At 55.9% G+C, this 16,561-nt stretch overlaps 1 protein-coding gene across 1 annotated transcript in view; it reads right to left on the reverse strand.

The window, feature by feature from the left end:
• The window catches only part of MFSD4A (major facilitator superfamily domain containing 4A), a gene marked incomplete at its 5' end in the record, with an annotated part of 23,674 nt that extends 7,113 nt beyond the window's left edge, over window positions 1–16,561 (reverse strand). The window contains 6 exon segments of the mRNA XM_006024792.3: window positions 1–48; window positions 753–868; window positions 2,823–2,991; window positions 9,057–9,296; window positions 9,412–9,610; window positions 16,371–16,561. The exon segment at window positions 1–48 is cut by the window's left edge and continues 21 nt beyond it. Coding sequence (XP_006024854.1) covers window positions 1–48; window positions 753–868; window positions 2,823–2,991; window positions 9,057–9,296; window positions 9,412–9,610; window positions 16,371–16,561 — 963 coding nt within the window.

Consider the following 16,561-nt stretch of genomic DNA (forward strand, 5'->3'; position numbering starts at 1 on the left):
GAGCGGTTCCTCCACGGCATAGCTGTATATGAACCCAGAGTATTCCCCCTGCAGAGAAAACGGACAGCACCTTTGCACCTCCCAGGCCTAGCTGCTTGCAGGAGAAGGGTCAGATCTCTGCACGTATTAATTGCAGCATAATTGCTCTGGGGACCCACGGCACCTTCAATGGGGCAGGCTTGAAGCAGCACTAAACGCCTGCTCTTTGAGAGGGACACGTTGAAGGGTATCCGGTTGGGCATCCAGGTCACGGGCCCGCATTTGAGGCCTCTGGAACCAAAGTGACCGCATGGACTGAGGCAGGAAGGGGCCCTTAGGAGCCCAGAGTGAATGCATGGTCCCACCATACCACAGACACATGCCATGGGCCAGCTCCCCAGCTTGGCACCTCTAGGAGGTAGAGTCGGGAGCCTTGCCAGAGAGCAGGTCCAGCAGCCACGGCAGGGATGCAACTGCTGAGATACGGCTGGGTCATTGCAAATGATTCCTCCCACTGTTGTGCCGACATGCAGGAGCCTGCACTGCCGGCAGTCCAGCTGTGGCAGCACAGGGCTTGATGCCAGCTGCAAAACCTTCATGAGAAGCAGGCTCAGCAGCTGGGCACTGGGTTAGCTTGTGCTGAGCTCCCTCTTGGCATGGCTTGATGCCTACCAGCGTGCAAGCTACCTGTGCTGTCCTGGCCATCACTGCCACATAGACACACCGGAGACCCAGCCCCTAGGGAGAGAGAGCAGTTTGCTTCAGGGACTTACCGTGATCCCATCTGTCATGAAGAGGACCAGGGCCCCCGTGATGTGCACGGCGAAGTAGGAATAAGAAGCCCCTCGGAAGTTTTTGCTTTGGCAGCAGCTAAATAAGTCGTTGTGCCCTGGGTGAAAAACAATGGAAAGCTTAGGTGGAAATCAGTCCAGCCAGGCTTCTCTGGCACACACAGGGCATTTGTTGCGTTATCTGCTCCAGGACAATGGAAGGGAACAAAGGGATCCCTCAGGGCCCTGTAGGGCAAGGCAAACACACGGGGCTAGACTTTCTACAGCACTTCAGAAGCATCCTGGCCTGGCCAAGCTGTTGTCTCGGCAGCTCGGGCTCTCGGGACATCCAGCAGCTTGTGCTTTGGGCCCAATCAGGATCAAAACCGACACTGCAGAAAAGGGCTCCCAAAAAACCATCGGAGCTGCGTCTGCTCTTCTTCAAACAAGCGACAACTCTGGTCTGAGCATTTCAATGCTGGCTCGGGGGCAGACATCACAAGGGCCGAGCTGACGGGGCCCACAGTTTCCATGGCAGGACCGACTCCGGACTCTGAATGCAGCTCAGGGCCCCACCGCTGTCCTTTGTACGATCGCACAGCAGCAGCTGGCCTTGCCCTGGAGAAGTCAATCTCTGGGATTAGCCGATATCAAACAGGCACCGGGGAGAGAACGAAGGTGCGGAGATGACCGTCTGCAAAAACGGGCAACGGCAACCTCGAGTCATGAGACCGTGGCACCCCTTCCTGTCCTCAGAGCACGTGCTCGTTAGTGAAAGTCTCCATTAGCATCCAATTTCAGGGCAGGGGTGCTCACATGTTTGGACCCTGCTTAGACAAGCCATGTCTGCACTTCACCAGTGGATTTTACTAGCCCAGGCTGCCATGCAGCAGAGCTGGGCTTTCCACGGGCATAGCTGCTTCTAGCCCTGCTCACAGATGAAATGAGCTCTCCCTTGCAATGAGCATGGTGTTACTGGGCTCACAACCTCTACACTGGGGCGTTTTGCTGGAGTCTGCACATGCCTGGCCGTGCAGACTGGGCTGCCGTCTCCTGCCCCCACCCTGTGGTACTTCCTCGCTCCTCCCCTCCCTGCCCCTAACTCCCTCTGCCTTAGAGTCAAGCCCTTTGCTTTCTTCATTGCAAGGAAAGAACCGTTCTTGCTTGTGCGACTGCCACCATCAGAGGGCTAAAAGCATTTTGAAATTCCCCTAGTCCCACTAGTGATCTGCTTCCCCTTGGTTTCTCCTCGCACCGGCACGTGCAGCTAGGACTTATGAGCCCCAAATTCTGCTTTCCCAAAGGAATGGGGCACTTCCACATTGTGGGAGCCCAAAGCTGGGGCAGAGTCCCAGGGTTTTGCAGGTTTACCTCTGGCCATAAGGGCCCAGATCCTGGTCATTTTAAATACAGCAGCAAATGCATGGAAACACTGTCACCCTGGTAGGATCAGAGGAAATGTTGCTGAGACCCACCTAAAGTTTTGCGTCTAGTCTAGAGAAGTTATCCGCAGCTCTGCTACTGACTCAGGGGACTTACCTGCAGCTCTGCCACTGACCTGCTGTGTCCTCCAGAGTGAGGCACTTCTCCCTCTGCCTCTGTTTCCCTTCCCATCCTCTCTCCTTTCTTTTCAGACCACAAGCTCTTCACCACAGAGTGACTCCAGCCATGTTCAGGGACACAACCCAGCACAGTGACCTAGGCTGAAGCTTTTGAGGTGCTGCGTAAAGAGCCAGCTCTGGAGGGAAAACTCCCCACCTACCAATGCTTTCAGGAGCAGGCACAGGCTGCAGGAACCCTGCATGCCACGGAGCCACGGGCTGAGCTGGACCACTGGAAAGAGACACCAGGACCCAGCTGAGCCCGGGCTCCCTGCCCTGGAGACTGGGTGAAGCCGCTGGGGTGGATCATGCCAAGGAAACCCACAAAGGCTCACAGGGCTCTTGCATGCTGCTGCTCTGCCCACCCCATCGGATGGCTTGGCTTCACCGTGGCACCTTCCCCTGGATCTCGCTGGTAGCCCCATCTTTGGCCCCCCTGCTCTGAAGGAGGTACAGGAGCCGCCCCTCTCACCTCCGTCCGGCTGGGCTGTCCGTGACGCAGCGGAAAGCGTGTCCCTCTCGACCGGGCGCGTTTCCATCGCCAGCTCGTCTGCGGAGAGCAGCGGGGGGCTGCTGCTCTTGAGGCAAGGCACCAGCCTCTCCTTGTACAGCAGGAAGAAGACGGCGATGGGGACTGGCAGCTGGGGAAGCAAGGGACACGGCAGGTAAGCTCGGCATCGACACGAGCGCACATGTTCTTCAGAGGGGATAGGGGCTGCTCCGCTCGCGCCTAGGGGGCTGCGCCAGGCACGTGCAATGCATCTACCCTTGCCAAACACCATCTCTTTCTCTCTGGAAGCATTAGGCTGGGCACCTGCAACAGGACAAGAGTCTGGCCCAGCTCAAGCGAGAAGGGGAATGTTTTCCCTTCTCCCTGTGGACAGCCCTGGGGTTTGATGGTGACGGAAATATGGGGGTTTTCATTTGGGCCAGCCAAATCTTGGCAGCCAGTGGGGCGATGTTTCCCAGGATCTCTGCTCTCAGTAAGGGCAGATGCAGCATTGCAGTGCTCACAGGGGAGCAGAGGAGAGGAAGGGGCTGGAGAACTCAGGCCAGGCGGGGAGAGGGGAGCACGAGGCACAGGAGATACAGGAGAGGCCACTGTCGTGCTTCCAGTGGCTGCCTTGCAAGGCGTCACGCCCCGGGGACGCCGCTCGCACCCACGACACGGTGGTGCCTAGAAATCCAGGGGGACTCATTCTTTTTGTTTCAAGAGAAAATAAAGGGAATTAAATAAAGTCCCCCCTCCTCCTTAACCAAAGTCCTGTTTATTCTGCACAGACCGTGGGAGAAAGCCAGGAAATCCATAAGTTACAGCTCCCGCTGTCCCGCTCCAGCCACTCAGCTTGTTTTCTCCATGTCTGTGAGTCCGTGTGCGCACCAGCTCCAGGCTTCCTGGCTTTTGTTGGCCCGGGCTCCTATTTCAATGTATGGAGGATTTTTCCCGCCCCCCCCTTTCTCTCTCCCTTGAATTAATTTATGAGGACTCCATTGTTCTGGGAACAATAGGAATGGGAGCAGCCAGTTTGGTCCCAGGTACAAGCGTGCTCGCTGGACAGCTCTAGTCCTTCCGGAGGTCAGGACCAGGGGTTACTCTTTTAATTGCAGCTGAGAGGCCTTGGCTGTGCAGGCCGTTATCGCACCGTGCACCCCCCAGCCTGAGGGGCCACCTTGCAGGTAAAGCCCTGGAGCTGGAAGGCAGGAGCTCATGGGAAAACCCCCGTCTCCCTGCCAGACCCCCTGCGTGACACTAGATAAGTCGCTTGCTCTCTCTGGGCATCCAATCGCCCCATCTGCCAAACAGGAGGGATGATTTGTGGCTTCTCTTGCTCTTTGCCCATTGACACTAGCATCTTCAGGGCAAGATTTGTTCTCATTGCAGGTCTGTACAGTGTCTAGCACTGCAGAGACCCAAACTTGGGTAGGAGTTGAGCGCGTATCCTTAGCATACTTTACAGGCATACTTGATGGGAAGTGATGGGCCTGGATCACGACTCAAACCCACCATTGCACAGAGTGAGCAGCTGCTTCTGGAGCAAAATACAACCGTGATGCCCAGCACCCGACTGCCTCACCCAACTGCAAGGCAGACACTGAACCCAGAGGTCCTGATGTGCAGCCTGCACTGCTGGAGCTGAGATGCACCCTTTCCTTTGATGCTGGCAGCGAGAGGATGAAGCCCTGGCTGCATTAAGGGGAAAGAAGAGGCTGCTGTAGCTGAAACCAGGGTGGGGCGAGGGCCTAGGGCAGGGTGTCCGCACCACGTGAACAAACAAATGAATGCAACAGCTCCATAGGGGAATTCTGTCTGGGCAAAGGGCCCAATCCACCCTCGCTGCCAGATGTGCCCAGTGGAGAAAGGCAACCGGGGGCTCACAAAGCGCCCCACCAGCAGGTACTCAGCGCCTCTCTTCACTTTAATGCCTCCACGCGTCCCAACAGAGGAGCTCAAACAGCGACGACGATGAGCCACACCGAGTCCCAGGGGTGGTTTGTTTGCCAAGATACACAGGGGCAGGGCTGATGCCTTTATTACAGGAACTTGCTACTTGGCTCCTAAGAGCAGCTCCGGTTTCTTACTGAGCTGCTTGGCAGTGGTTTGCTGAGAGATAAGTCTGTGCCTGCAGGGAGCCTGCACACAACTCTCCAGGGAGGAACGGCTGCTGCAAAACTCAAGGGCATTTCATGGCCGGGCGCTGGAGATGCCTCCTAGCCTGCGTGAGCAGCTCAGCCTCTCTGAATCCCGGCCGCAGCAGGATGGGCACGGCCAGGCAACAGACCGTTCCCTCTGGGTGCAGCTCCCACAGCCGTCAGCAGTGCATGGATGAATGGGGCCCATTGTTGTTTAAACTTAGCATCTAGCTGGGAACTTGTGATGGGCTGGACCCCTGGAGGAAGCAGAAAGACTCCCCGGTTTGTTCCTGCGGTTACAATTAATCTCTCTCAATAAGCTCAGCGGTTGTTTTTCTCCTCCATTGGCCATGCAGCACTTGATGAACTATTATTTCAAACTGGGCAAACTGGCCCCTCCAGAAGGTAAACACAATGATCAGCCTTGTCCTCTCTCCTCTCGAGAGTCTATTTTGGTCCCTCGCCCTGAACGTACAGGATTGTTCCCTGCTATTCCAGCCCGTCTACTCTGAACGCTGCCGAAACACAATGCAGTTTCCACCACTTCCCTTGGGAAAATAACTTGACAAAGAAGCGGATCCCTCGCTCAGGAAATTTTGCTGATACCCAGCCTGCGACAGCTGGTCGGAAAATGGGATTCTGTTTTGTCGGAAATTCTGACAGGTTTTTTACAAATTTGTTTTTCTTCCAAAACTGCAAGTTTTGGCTTCGCCTCTCACAGAATGAAAAATTTGGGCTTCAGCTTGAAAACGTTGAAGTCATTTCATCCCGATCGGTTAAATGCCTATTTTTTTTCAACAGTGTTCAGAAAAATTTTTAAAAAAACCGAGAGGGAAATGTATAAACATATCTTAAATATTGCAGTTGAAATGACAGAGTCAAAACGAAGCGTTTCCACGTTACTGAAACCAAACACAAAAGCTGAAGCTCTTATTTCCATCTTTTCCTGGTCAAAAATGTCAGTGTAGACCTGGTCCTAGGAAGTATTTAAATAGAGGCTTTCCAGAGCAAAACGTTCCTCCTAAAAATGTGGCCGCTTCTGCAGTCGGCTCTCTTTCACCGCGCAGTCCTAGCTTGAATGTAGTCATTTCTCTCTCCTGGGTGCTTGCTGCTTTCAGGCAAGACCTGCCTGATTTCCTTGCTGCTCTCTGCCAAGCTTCTTCTATTGTGTTTGGCGGAGGCTGGACTCCTTTCATCTGAACCGACTGTCAGCGTGCTTGTGGTACTGCGAGAGCGAGAGCTCAAGAACCCACCTGGGCCCAGAAATGTTCCTAAATCTTTAAACGCCTTGCTGCATTTTAGCCGGTAGCGACTTGACGCCTCGTGCCTCTGGGCTTTGTGAGTCTCTTGACAGCGAAGGCTGGGATGACGAATGCCTCTGGGAACTCCTTGCACTCGCCTCTGGAGGACCAGGCATCGGCACGGTCTGAGAAGGGGATGCTAGACCACGAAGGGTCTCCGTCACGTGCTTTCCTGGCCTTTTGCCTGGTTCCTGTTATCCAATCCTTTATCTAACCCTTCTGGCTGTTCACTGGCTTCACGCGCCTGCCGTCCCTGAAACGTGGCAAAACGAGCGCCAACTCCAACCTTGCGTGTCTGGTCTGGGTTTTATAACCCCATATGCAGGCCAAGGGTGAGCCCGGGGGCCTCTGAACATCTTGGCAAAGAGAACAAGGCACTCTGCTTTGGGACAAGACACATGGAGGAAGAGGATTGCGTGCAAGCAGCATCCTGCTGCTCAGCTTTCCCTTCAGTTTGTCCCTTCTTCATGCCACGGGGGCAGCCCCACCATCACCCTAAGCAGGACTTGAGTTTGTGGACCTGCCACCAACTTCAGTCGCAAGTTGAGCGGTTGCAAAGTCACCTACACAAGCCATGTGTGAAAATGTGGTTCATCCAACACAGGAACCTGGACACCAGGAAACCCGTGGGGGGCTGTTTTGGAAACTCAAGCGTGCTTGGAGGCCAGTCGAACTCCCATCAACTTCCTTGGGAACAGAGCTGGTCCGCAACGCTAATTAAACTGACTGCGAACAATGCTTACATGCATACGTGAGCTGCTTTGTGCTAACAGCTCACACTGAAGGCTGCCTTTGCACATATTGTTCCTCAACTCAGAAAATAGTAAGACTGGTGGAATTAAAAGCGTCTCTCCCACAGCACACAGAGAGAGAACAAAAGCTGGGTTCTCCCCTGGGGACACGGCATCCCTTTCAGCTCTGCTGCAATGACACTCTTGATACCGCTCATTTGGCTTTTTGAGCTGACATGACGAGGACAGCCAAATTGCTGCAAAGACCTGAGTCCAAAAGCAACCAGCTGGAAGATGCACTGCGATCCGTTTGCATCCATCCCGGAGCGGCCAGGTGAAAACAGAAGAAATCTAAGCTATGGCACAGAAGTGACTGAACCCTGAGAGGATGCAAAGCAGTGGACACTACCTGCATTGATTTTCCTAGCAGCTTGTCAGCAGCAGTTTGAACTGAAACAGAGGTGGGAGAAAAGCATTCTTGCAGTGGAAGAGAGTGATGTGAGGTCAGCTCTCGTGTAGCTTGTTGGGGCCAGAGCAACGTGACACGCTCCGCTGGAGACCCGCGGTTCTCATCTTCCCGGCCGCGCAGAACGCTCCTCTCCCCGCGGGAGCTCGTGAGACGCTGCCCTGTTCATCCTACAAGCAGTCACTCGCTCTGCTCTGCTGGCCCTCATCCAAGCCAGGCTCGTGTCATCGGCATCAAGCACAACCCCTGGCTCTTATCGCTGGAAAGGCCGTGCTTCTTGCCTGGAGACGCAGTCACACACACACGCTGCTTCTGCCACCAAGGAAGTAGCGTGGCAGTGACAACCCTCTGCCAAGCCGCCAGGGACTGGAAGCAAAAGCCCTTGGAGCTGACAGGGGCGGGATGTTGTTCCCCACTCCCAGGTTGGTGCATAGTGGGCAACAGCAGCTCCCCTTGCAGATAGCACCATGGGTCTCTCCTGGTGCTCTCTGCAAGGGGCAGATGTGGTGTCTTGCATCTCGCTCAAGAGACCATCCCCTAGCACCACGATGCAATGCCACACTGCTTCTGGAGGAAAAAATATCACCTACCACGTCACCAAGCCCAGCTCCCTGCAGCACTCACCAGAGGTGCCCTATTCAAGCACCGGTCCACCAGGACCCCATTTCCCTCTGCTGGCATCAGACAGTAGCCTCAGCGTGAGGTGGGGCTGATAGCCATGCCCTTCAAGGAGAGAGCACAGCATCCGCTCTCCCCCATGACAGCACCCAGTGGCTGCTGGAGCTGGGATGCTTTATACCCTGCTTCCCAACTGCATCCCCCAGAAATGTGCTGCAGAGCTTTGAAGACAACATCCCACTGCCCCGTGCCACCCTAGAGCCAGAGCAGCTCGGAAACACCCCCATGGTGTATTAAACTGCCCCCACCCTGCACAGAGCAAGGCAGGCAAAGGGGCTAGCCTGAGGGCCTTGCTTCAGAGGCTCCATACCAGTGCAAGCTGGAAGCCCAGCGAGAGCTGGCAACCATCCTGCTTCTCTGTCTGAATATTCACCAGCTGTGTCACACGTGCTGTGCCGGCTGGCTGAGCTGCCTGCCCGACCTCTGTGGTGACCCCTGCTCCCCACACGGGCCCGGTCTGGCTCTGGTATGAGAGAGGAGGGCTGAGAACCAGGGTGAACTGCAGCTCCCGGCAGGGGCCGAAGGGGCTGCCAGCATCTCGCTGCTGGCTTGATTTGCAATCGGGATGTAGCATGGCGGTAAAGGACAGACCCTTAAATCCACCTTACTACAAGGAACTAGCCACCGCAGTTTTGTGCCAACCGTGATTTGCAAGGGGCAGGTGGATGGCGTTACCAGCTGTCTCCATCACTATAGAGGGGGCACTCAGCCCCAGGCTGCTGAGCCTCTCCACAGCCTTGGCTTCAGCACAGTATCAGGGCCAGTCTGGGTCCTTAGCCCATTCCTCTGATGCCAGGGGTAGGAAAGCCATGGGAGTGAGGGGAAAGGGCAGAGGGAGAGAAGCCCCGAGAGGCAGCGTTTCCGGTGACAGGTGCAGCCGCCCGCACCGCGGTACCTACGTTGATCAGGGCCATGATCCAGAAGGCATAGGACACGCGCGTCACCACCACTCCTTCCATGGGCAGGTCGTAGTGCGAGAAGTTCCCGGGGTGATGGGGGACCAGGGACTTGCGGATGTGGGGGAGGTTGCTGGTGGCGTTGAGCGTGGCGTTGGACTGGATGCAGTTGGACTCTGAGAGGAAGGGGTCGGCTATCAGCGGGCTCAGCAGGGCTCCAAAGCCCACGAAGAAGTGAAGGGCCTGGAAGAGAGGACAAATGCATGCCACTGAGGGCCCTGCCACCTCCTCCTCCTCCTCCAAGGAAGTGTGGCTGCAGCACTTCAGCCTGGCGGGGAGGCCAGCACCCTTGCCTCACCTGCAGGAAGACGGCCGAGTCCTTCTGATAGATCTTCACCAGCTGCATGTTGGCGATGGTGTCGATACACCCCATGGCAAGCCCTGCCACAGCCATGACCACAGCCAGCAGCACCACATTGTGGCACAGGGGGATGATGGCAAAGACCACGGAGATGGCGAGGGAGGATGCAAAGAGCGCGATCAGGGACTGGGCCAACCTGAGCCAGGGAGAGGGAAGGAAAGGAGCCGTTAGCATCAGGAGAAGACCGAGTAAGTCAGCTTGCTCCCGCCACCCCCCTACCAGCTGCATCCCTGTTCTGCAAACAGGGATTTGCGCCCACGAGAGCATAACAGCTTGGTCACAGTGCAGGTGCTGTGCGCTAAGCTGACTGCAGGCTAAGGAAAGGACTTAGACATGGGCACCTTTAACAGCCAAAGGATGTGTGGACCCAATTGTGCCCAGGTGGGTCACGGTTTGGCCCTTGGATTCACTTCTGTGCATTTCCAGGCCATTCCAGTGCTCACCTCATCTGACCTCTGGCTTCACCCGGGCCAGAAAACTGGGCTCCTTGTGAATCAGATCGGTGGCCTGAAATGTGGCAGGGGAGGGAAGGAGAGATGGACAGGGTCGGGGAAGCGAAGTGGGGCAATAAGTCACACGTGCAGCCTAGTAATGCTACCCCAGGTCAACCACAGCGGCAAGCTGCAACCAGCTGACGGTACCAAATAGTACCAGAGGTGCGGTGTGTTGATGGACCCCCTACCAGGCTCAGAGGCATTAAGGACCAAAAGCAACACGAAGAGCTGAGCCCACATTCTCCTGCGGTGGCGAGGATGCAAAAGGGCTGCCTGAGCTGGGGGAAGTCAGCTTGGATTCTGGTCCTGGGGCCACTGATTTTTTTATTTAAAGGCTGACAAGACCCACATGCTACTTGCTGCTGCCCTTTGTGATACCAGGCCTGTAAAGGTCCCTCTATGAGCACAAGTCTTGGATGCTAGCATGCTGGAGTTCAGGAAGAAGTGTGCCAAGTGCCGCAGCTACCCTTCCCTGCCAACTCCACCCTGGGCCTTGCACAAAAAGGCCTCGTGATCATGTCCCATGATCTCCAGCAATGCTTGCATGGAGAGGCGATAATCTCCGTGGCCACTCCAGGGCTGGGAGCTCTAATCTAGTGGCATTTACATAAGCACCTGGAGGACGGCTGGAGGAGACATGCCAAGGAGACAACTGGAGGAGATGGTTGGAGGACAGCTGGAGGAGATGCCGGGCACCAGGTACCAGGTGGGATGTGCCCTCCGCTCTGGAGAGGCTGGCTCCCCGACGGTGTGGGGATGCACACAGTCACCGCAGCATGCAGCCATGTGCCAGCCCACCCCACAGGTCCTCTAGCACCCTGCAGGCCCCTCATTTGAAGGAAGTGTCTGGAGCACGTGGTTGTGGAAAGAACGGTCCAGGCATGACCCAGCATGCCAGAGGTTCACAGACGATGCCACAAAGCCTGCCTGAGGCTGCAGAGAGCCTGAAACAATTGCCCGGTGTGGTGGTGATCTGCCCTCCTCCCCAGGGCCTAAACCTTAGGGCCAGCTCTTTCCACCATGGATGATGTGTACCCCTGGTTTATCTGTATCACATCACCAGCTTGGCCTCTTTTCCAGGCTCAAGCAGCTCTGCGGAGGGGGCTCTTCCCTGAGCAGGGCGCTCCTACAACAGGAACATTTGTTGCTCCCCCTTCCCGTCTTGCTCGTGGTGCTAGAAGTGCCCTGGCCAGGAGTGCCAGCTCTCCAGGCCTCCTCGTCCCCCAGTGCAGACCCAGGCTCCCTTCTCACACGGCTGGGTTGCGCTCACCATAGACATGGTCTATTCAGTGCACCCCGGTGACAGGCAGACGGGGTTGGGCGCTTCCCCTTTCCTTGGAGAAAAGCTCCAAGGATGCCAGCGGTGAGGCAGGCGAGTGGGTTACATCACACGATGCCAGAGCCCTCCCGGCCTGCTGTCGGGATGGCTGTGAGGCAATCGGGGAGCAAGGCTGCCCTTGCGGTGGAGGGAAAGCTGGCCAGCTCATTTGAGAACAGAGCTCAGGTTGGCACGGTGCTGCCAGAAAGCCGCCAAGTCTGGAGGCAGGAAGGAAGGGAGGAAGGAAGCTGAGACCAGACAGCAAAGCGCTGAGGGGATCGAGACTAGCAAAATGTGGGATTGCAAAGTCAAAGCAAAGAATGAGGAGCACAGGCGTGTCTCCCCCTGCAAGACAGACAGGCACTTGGGCCCTGTTCAAGCCTTCCCACTCCAGTAAAACACCTGCTGGCTTCTGGTGAGAGCATCGCTCCCTGGCTGCTCACAGGGGGGAGGAAAGACCCTCCAGGATGTCTGCAGGCAAGAGGGGCTAGCATCGGGGACACCTGCCATGTGAGCTGGTGCAACAGAGGCGGGCATGTTTGCAGAGGCTGGCAGGGCACATCATTTGTTTGCTAAAAGGATATGAGCACAAATCATGTCCTAGCCCCCCCACCACCAAATGGGCAACAGCCCAGGGCGGGCACCTGTCAAGTCCAAAAGACTGGCACCAATTCCTGAGCCCAGCTCCTGGCCTCACTGAGCCCCTTCAGAGAAGAGGACGCAGCAGGCTGTAGAAAGCAGGGCACCCACAGCCCAGCTCGGGCCACTGGTTGCTAGCGGCGTGGCCTGTTGCAGCACTTTTCTGTGCCTTGGTTTCCCCATCTGTGAAAGAAGAGGCACAGCTAGGATTTTTTGCACCACCCTTGACTGTTAGGCAGAAACGAGCAAGTTTCCTTCCCTGTGCTGCTGGCTGGTGCACGCCGACTGCAGACTCGGGGGCCTCCTCACCTGCGAGCTCGACTCCACGCATTCAAATTCAGCGCGTTTCCAAGGGTCCCCCATCTCAAAGGGCCTCGCTTTGTTTCCCCCCCCCCCCCCCCTTTTCTTTTCACTTCATTGCTTTTTCCTTTTAGAGCCCTCATCCACAAGCTGGGAGGAGGAGGGAGTTAAACACTGCGTTTAAACCTGAACAACAGAGCTGCAAGGCCCAGCGCTACCGAGGGGAAAACCAGCAAGTAAATAAGAGGAGCCTCCAGCATTGAGGAACGAGGCAGCACCCTCGAGGGCGTGCAGGGCCCTTTGGGGGAATAAGAGGGAGGTATGAGCAGCTGGTGAATACGAGGCCTGAAGAGACCGTGGAAACATGCACCAAGAAATCCCAGAAATGCATGTCATGTTCTGCAGCACCAGCAAAACAACTGCCACGCTGCCTGGGCTTGGTTAGACAGTACCTCCATTACCAGGTTAAACATTAATTGCTAATTTATGCATGCCCTGAAAAAGCACTAAAATGATCCAGATTTTTTTTTTTTTTTTTTTTTAAAGAAAGGAGCAAAAATTTCCACCTCTGGCAATTTATCACTAATTACAGCCCCGCTGCTCCATAGGGCCCCTGGAACCAACCGCTGCCAGCCCTGCCATGGACCGAGATGGAGGCCCTTCTCCCTTCCCAACCCTGAACCCCAAGCCGAGCAGTTTGAGAGCAGGCCTGTACCAAGAGAGTGCCACGCAAGACGAAGCGGGATTCAGGCTTCCCTTGAAAGTTAAGCCGGCAGGTCCCTCTGCAACTCCCAGCCCCCTTTAAAGCAATCCCGTGCGAGGCACATGCAAGACTTTCAGCTAAGGCCCACATCCCATGGGTGGGTTTTATCTGAATGCTGCCAGCTGGTCCGCGTGACTTGTGCTGCCTCCCCAGCTGGCTGCATGGGGATGCAGTGCTCAGCCATCGCAGAGCGCTGCTCTACGCACTCATCTGTAGCCTGCCGACCTCAAGGAGGTGCATTTCAGCAGGGTGCAAAGGGATTCTTGGACACGCAGGATTTTCACAAGTGAGGAGCATCCACACCTTCATCTGAATCCAAAGGGAGCTGGGGGAAAAGCTGTGCAGCCTCGTGCTCACAGGTGTGGGCGGCTCTTGCTCATGGGTCAGGACAAGCCTGCGTTGGCAGGGATGAATTACCTGTCATTCGGATACAGCTGCCTGCTACAGAGTTTCCTGCAGCTGCCTCTGAAGCAGCTGGTGCAGGCCAGAGACGGACAGGATCCTGGAGTGGGGCTGCAGGAGAGCAGGCGATACCTCTCAGGACAGATGCAGTGTCCAGCAGGTTAAAGCAAAAAGGGGCTCAGGAGCAACAGAAAAGGAACCAGCCAGGCCTTGCCAGGCAGCGCAGAAGAGTGCCAGGAGAGTTCACAGGAGAGTAGGATCAGTCCTAACCTACCTAGCAGCAAGGAGGTATGGGGGTAGTGAAAAATGAGAGGGAAGAGAGCAGGGCTGCTTCTCAGGAGCTCAGGGCTGGATGCCCAGTGTTCCCTGCCCGCTGCCAGGTTTTCTGTTTAAGCTCCTAAGCATCCCAGGGCCAGATCTGGTGAAGTGCTCAGCACCCAGCAGCTCCCACCAGAACTCTGAAGGCCAGATTTCCACAAACTCCCGATGCATATCCAACCCATTCTGCTCTCTCACAGCCTGGCCCAAAGCATACAATGCAATAAGAACCATTTGTGCCTTTTGAGTCGTCCATGAATCGCACAAGTGCTTGCAAAGAGACAGCCCGTGGGCAGGTACCTATGATCCTACCCTGATGCTACAGTGCTCCGGATTAAATCTAGCATTTCTCCAAACAAATGAAGTGCTACGGCTTGATCCATAGCATGAAACCTCCAGCGAGAGGAATTATAGCTCACATCACCTTGTAAAGAGCTGTTCTTCCAAACCACACCACAACACGATGCAAATTGTGAACACACTGAGTCATAAGAAAATATCCCAGTAGTCTAAGTAATGGAACATCATTCCTTCCAGAGATATGCAAGAAGCCACATCTGCTCGGTCATATCTTTCACTAGACCAACTCTACAGCTAGGAGAGGTGCCTGAAAAAGCTTTTCACTTGGTGCCCTTCTTCACATCTGGGAAAGAAGCAAGAACAGCTTAATATGGCCTATTCCTCTCCCTGAAGTTTCATCACAGCATCTCCGACCCGTTGGAGGAAGAGAAAATTAATAGAATAAGATCAGTGCAAGGGTGTCTAGGATGGACAAGACGGCTATGGCATTTTTCATGGTTTGAGGCCCTTTTACTGCTCCTAAATTTGACTATTCTATTTGAATGGAGCAGGACCAGGGGGGCTGCAAGCACAGGACAGCCGAGTTGCACCCTGAATCGCAGGAGCCCCGTTCTGCGCTCAGTCGCACACGCGCTGACCCCCAGATCTCAGCCTGCTCACACAAGAGCACAAAGGGTGACCCAGTGTTAAGCTTTCTGGCCAGAGGAGCCCCAGGAACATCTCAGGCTCCGTCTATGCCAGGGTTACAGCCAAATCAGAGGGCCTGGTAACAGAGCAGCTGTGCCTTGACTTGCCATTTCATTTTGGAGGACAGGTGGGACAGAGCCATAATAAGGAGTTAGTGCCAAAAAGGAACAAAGTCTAGATTGCGTCTACACAGTAAATTAGAACCAGGTCTCTTGTCTTGCCTGCAACAGTAGCAGTATAAACGGGGTCTCCAGGACATCTAGCAGCAGCTTTCACCTCTCCTGATCGGAGGAGGCTTGGAGCACATAAATGGGAGCCACAAGTTCCTGGCTTATCCCCTTTATTTCTGTGTCGTTTGGACAATCTCTGCTTTGAGACAAGCTGCCGTGTACAGTGGAGATGCTGTCACCTGCAAAAGGAGCTTTACGTAGCTAAAGCTGGAGCTTGCTGGTGTACATTCAGGTTAGGGACCCCGTGTTGCTGACCCATGCAACTTGAGCTCATGGGAAATGTATCCTGCTCCCTAGCGTACCCAGCACTTTCTGACCAGTTTCAGCGGCTGGCATGTGCACGGTGCCAAAGCCTGCCAGGAACAGCCCCTGAAAACAGGGTCCTGCTCAGTAAGGCAGAGCAGGCTGCTCAATTTGCCATTCGTTGTCAGCAGGTGACAGCATGGAAAGCTAAAAACAACTGTTGCCAAAGCCCATTCCTAGAAACCCTGTCGAGGTGCACGCAGCCCAGGTAAGAAGCTCGGTTTGAATCTGACATTTGGGATGAAGAGAGCAGTGGGGCCGTGTTTTCCCCCTCATTGCCCCTTCTAGCGTATATGCACCAGCCTGAGAGCTGGCAAGAGGTGCTGGACTGCTGGCCTGGGCAGCCTGAAATCTCTCCACCGCAGCGGCAGGGCAAGCTTCCCACGGCACTGTCCCCCTTCCAGCACACACCGCCCCCGGCACGCTGGGGAGCTCAGTCTCGCAGCCAAGGCCCCAGCCTTCAGGGACAGAATCACCTCCACCCTGCCTAGGCTCCCAACAAGCGCTCCGGCTCCTCTACACAGCGTCCCCACGGCAGCTCAGCACGTCCCAGCTGGGACACGGAGCTCGCAGGTGCTGTCCCCGAGCTCTTCGCAGGTGTTAGTCAGGGCTCTCTCCTGAGTCGAGAGCAGTTGAGCAACACTGTTCAGAGGCTCTGAAGAGAACTGCATCAAAGATGCACAGGGCTGATCTTTACAGCAGCAGGTTGAGGCAATAGGGACACGCTCAATAACCGATCGGCGCTGCCGCTGGGCACCTGCTTTTCCCGCCGCCGCTGCCCAGGGTGCGTTTCCGAGACCCGAGCACTGTGCTTGGCGTCTGCCACGACCCCGCCGGCTCTGCGGGCAGCCCAACTCCTACCTTTCTATGTACCCTTTTTGTGTGATCCCACGCTGCGCTGGCCTGGCCCTGGGGAGAGGGTCCTGCCAAAGAAGGGGCTGAACCCGGCTCTCTGCTCCGAGGCACAGACCCCAGGGCTGCTGTGGAGGGAGGGTGCGGGGTGCCAGTGTGGGGCCGGGGGCCACCTTGCCTCTCCGGGGGGGAGGACAGGCGACCCGGTCCTTTGGGGGAAGAGCCTGGGGGGGCCGGGGGAAGCCGGCAGAGCAGTGAGGAGGGAAGGGCAGCGATGCCCGGGGTCTTACGTGCGCTTGAAGAGGCCGCCAAGGCAGCTGCCGAGCAGGAGGCAGAACTGCTGCGAGAAGAAGACCCAGGTGAGCTGCAGCAGCGAGCTGTGCGTCTGGCAGCGCAGGTCCAGCAGCGTGGGCCCCAGGAAGGCGAGGCAGAGCCCGAAGCTGAAGAAGACGCTCCAGTAGGTGAGGGTGGGCTGCAGGTG

This window comes from Alligator sinensis, unplaced genomic scaffold (assembly GCF_000455745.1).
Source record: "Alligator sinensis unplaced genomic scaffold, ASM45574v1 scaffold1322_1, whole genome shotgun sequence".
NCBI lineage: Eukaryota > Metazoa > Chordata > Crocodylia > Alligatoridae > Alligator > Alligator sinensis.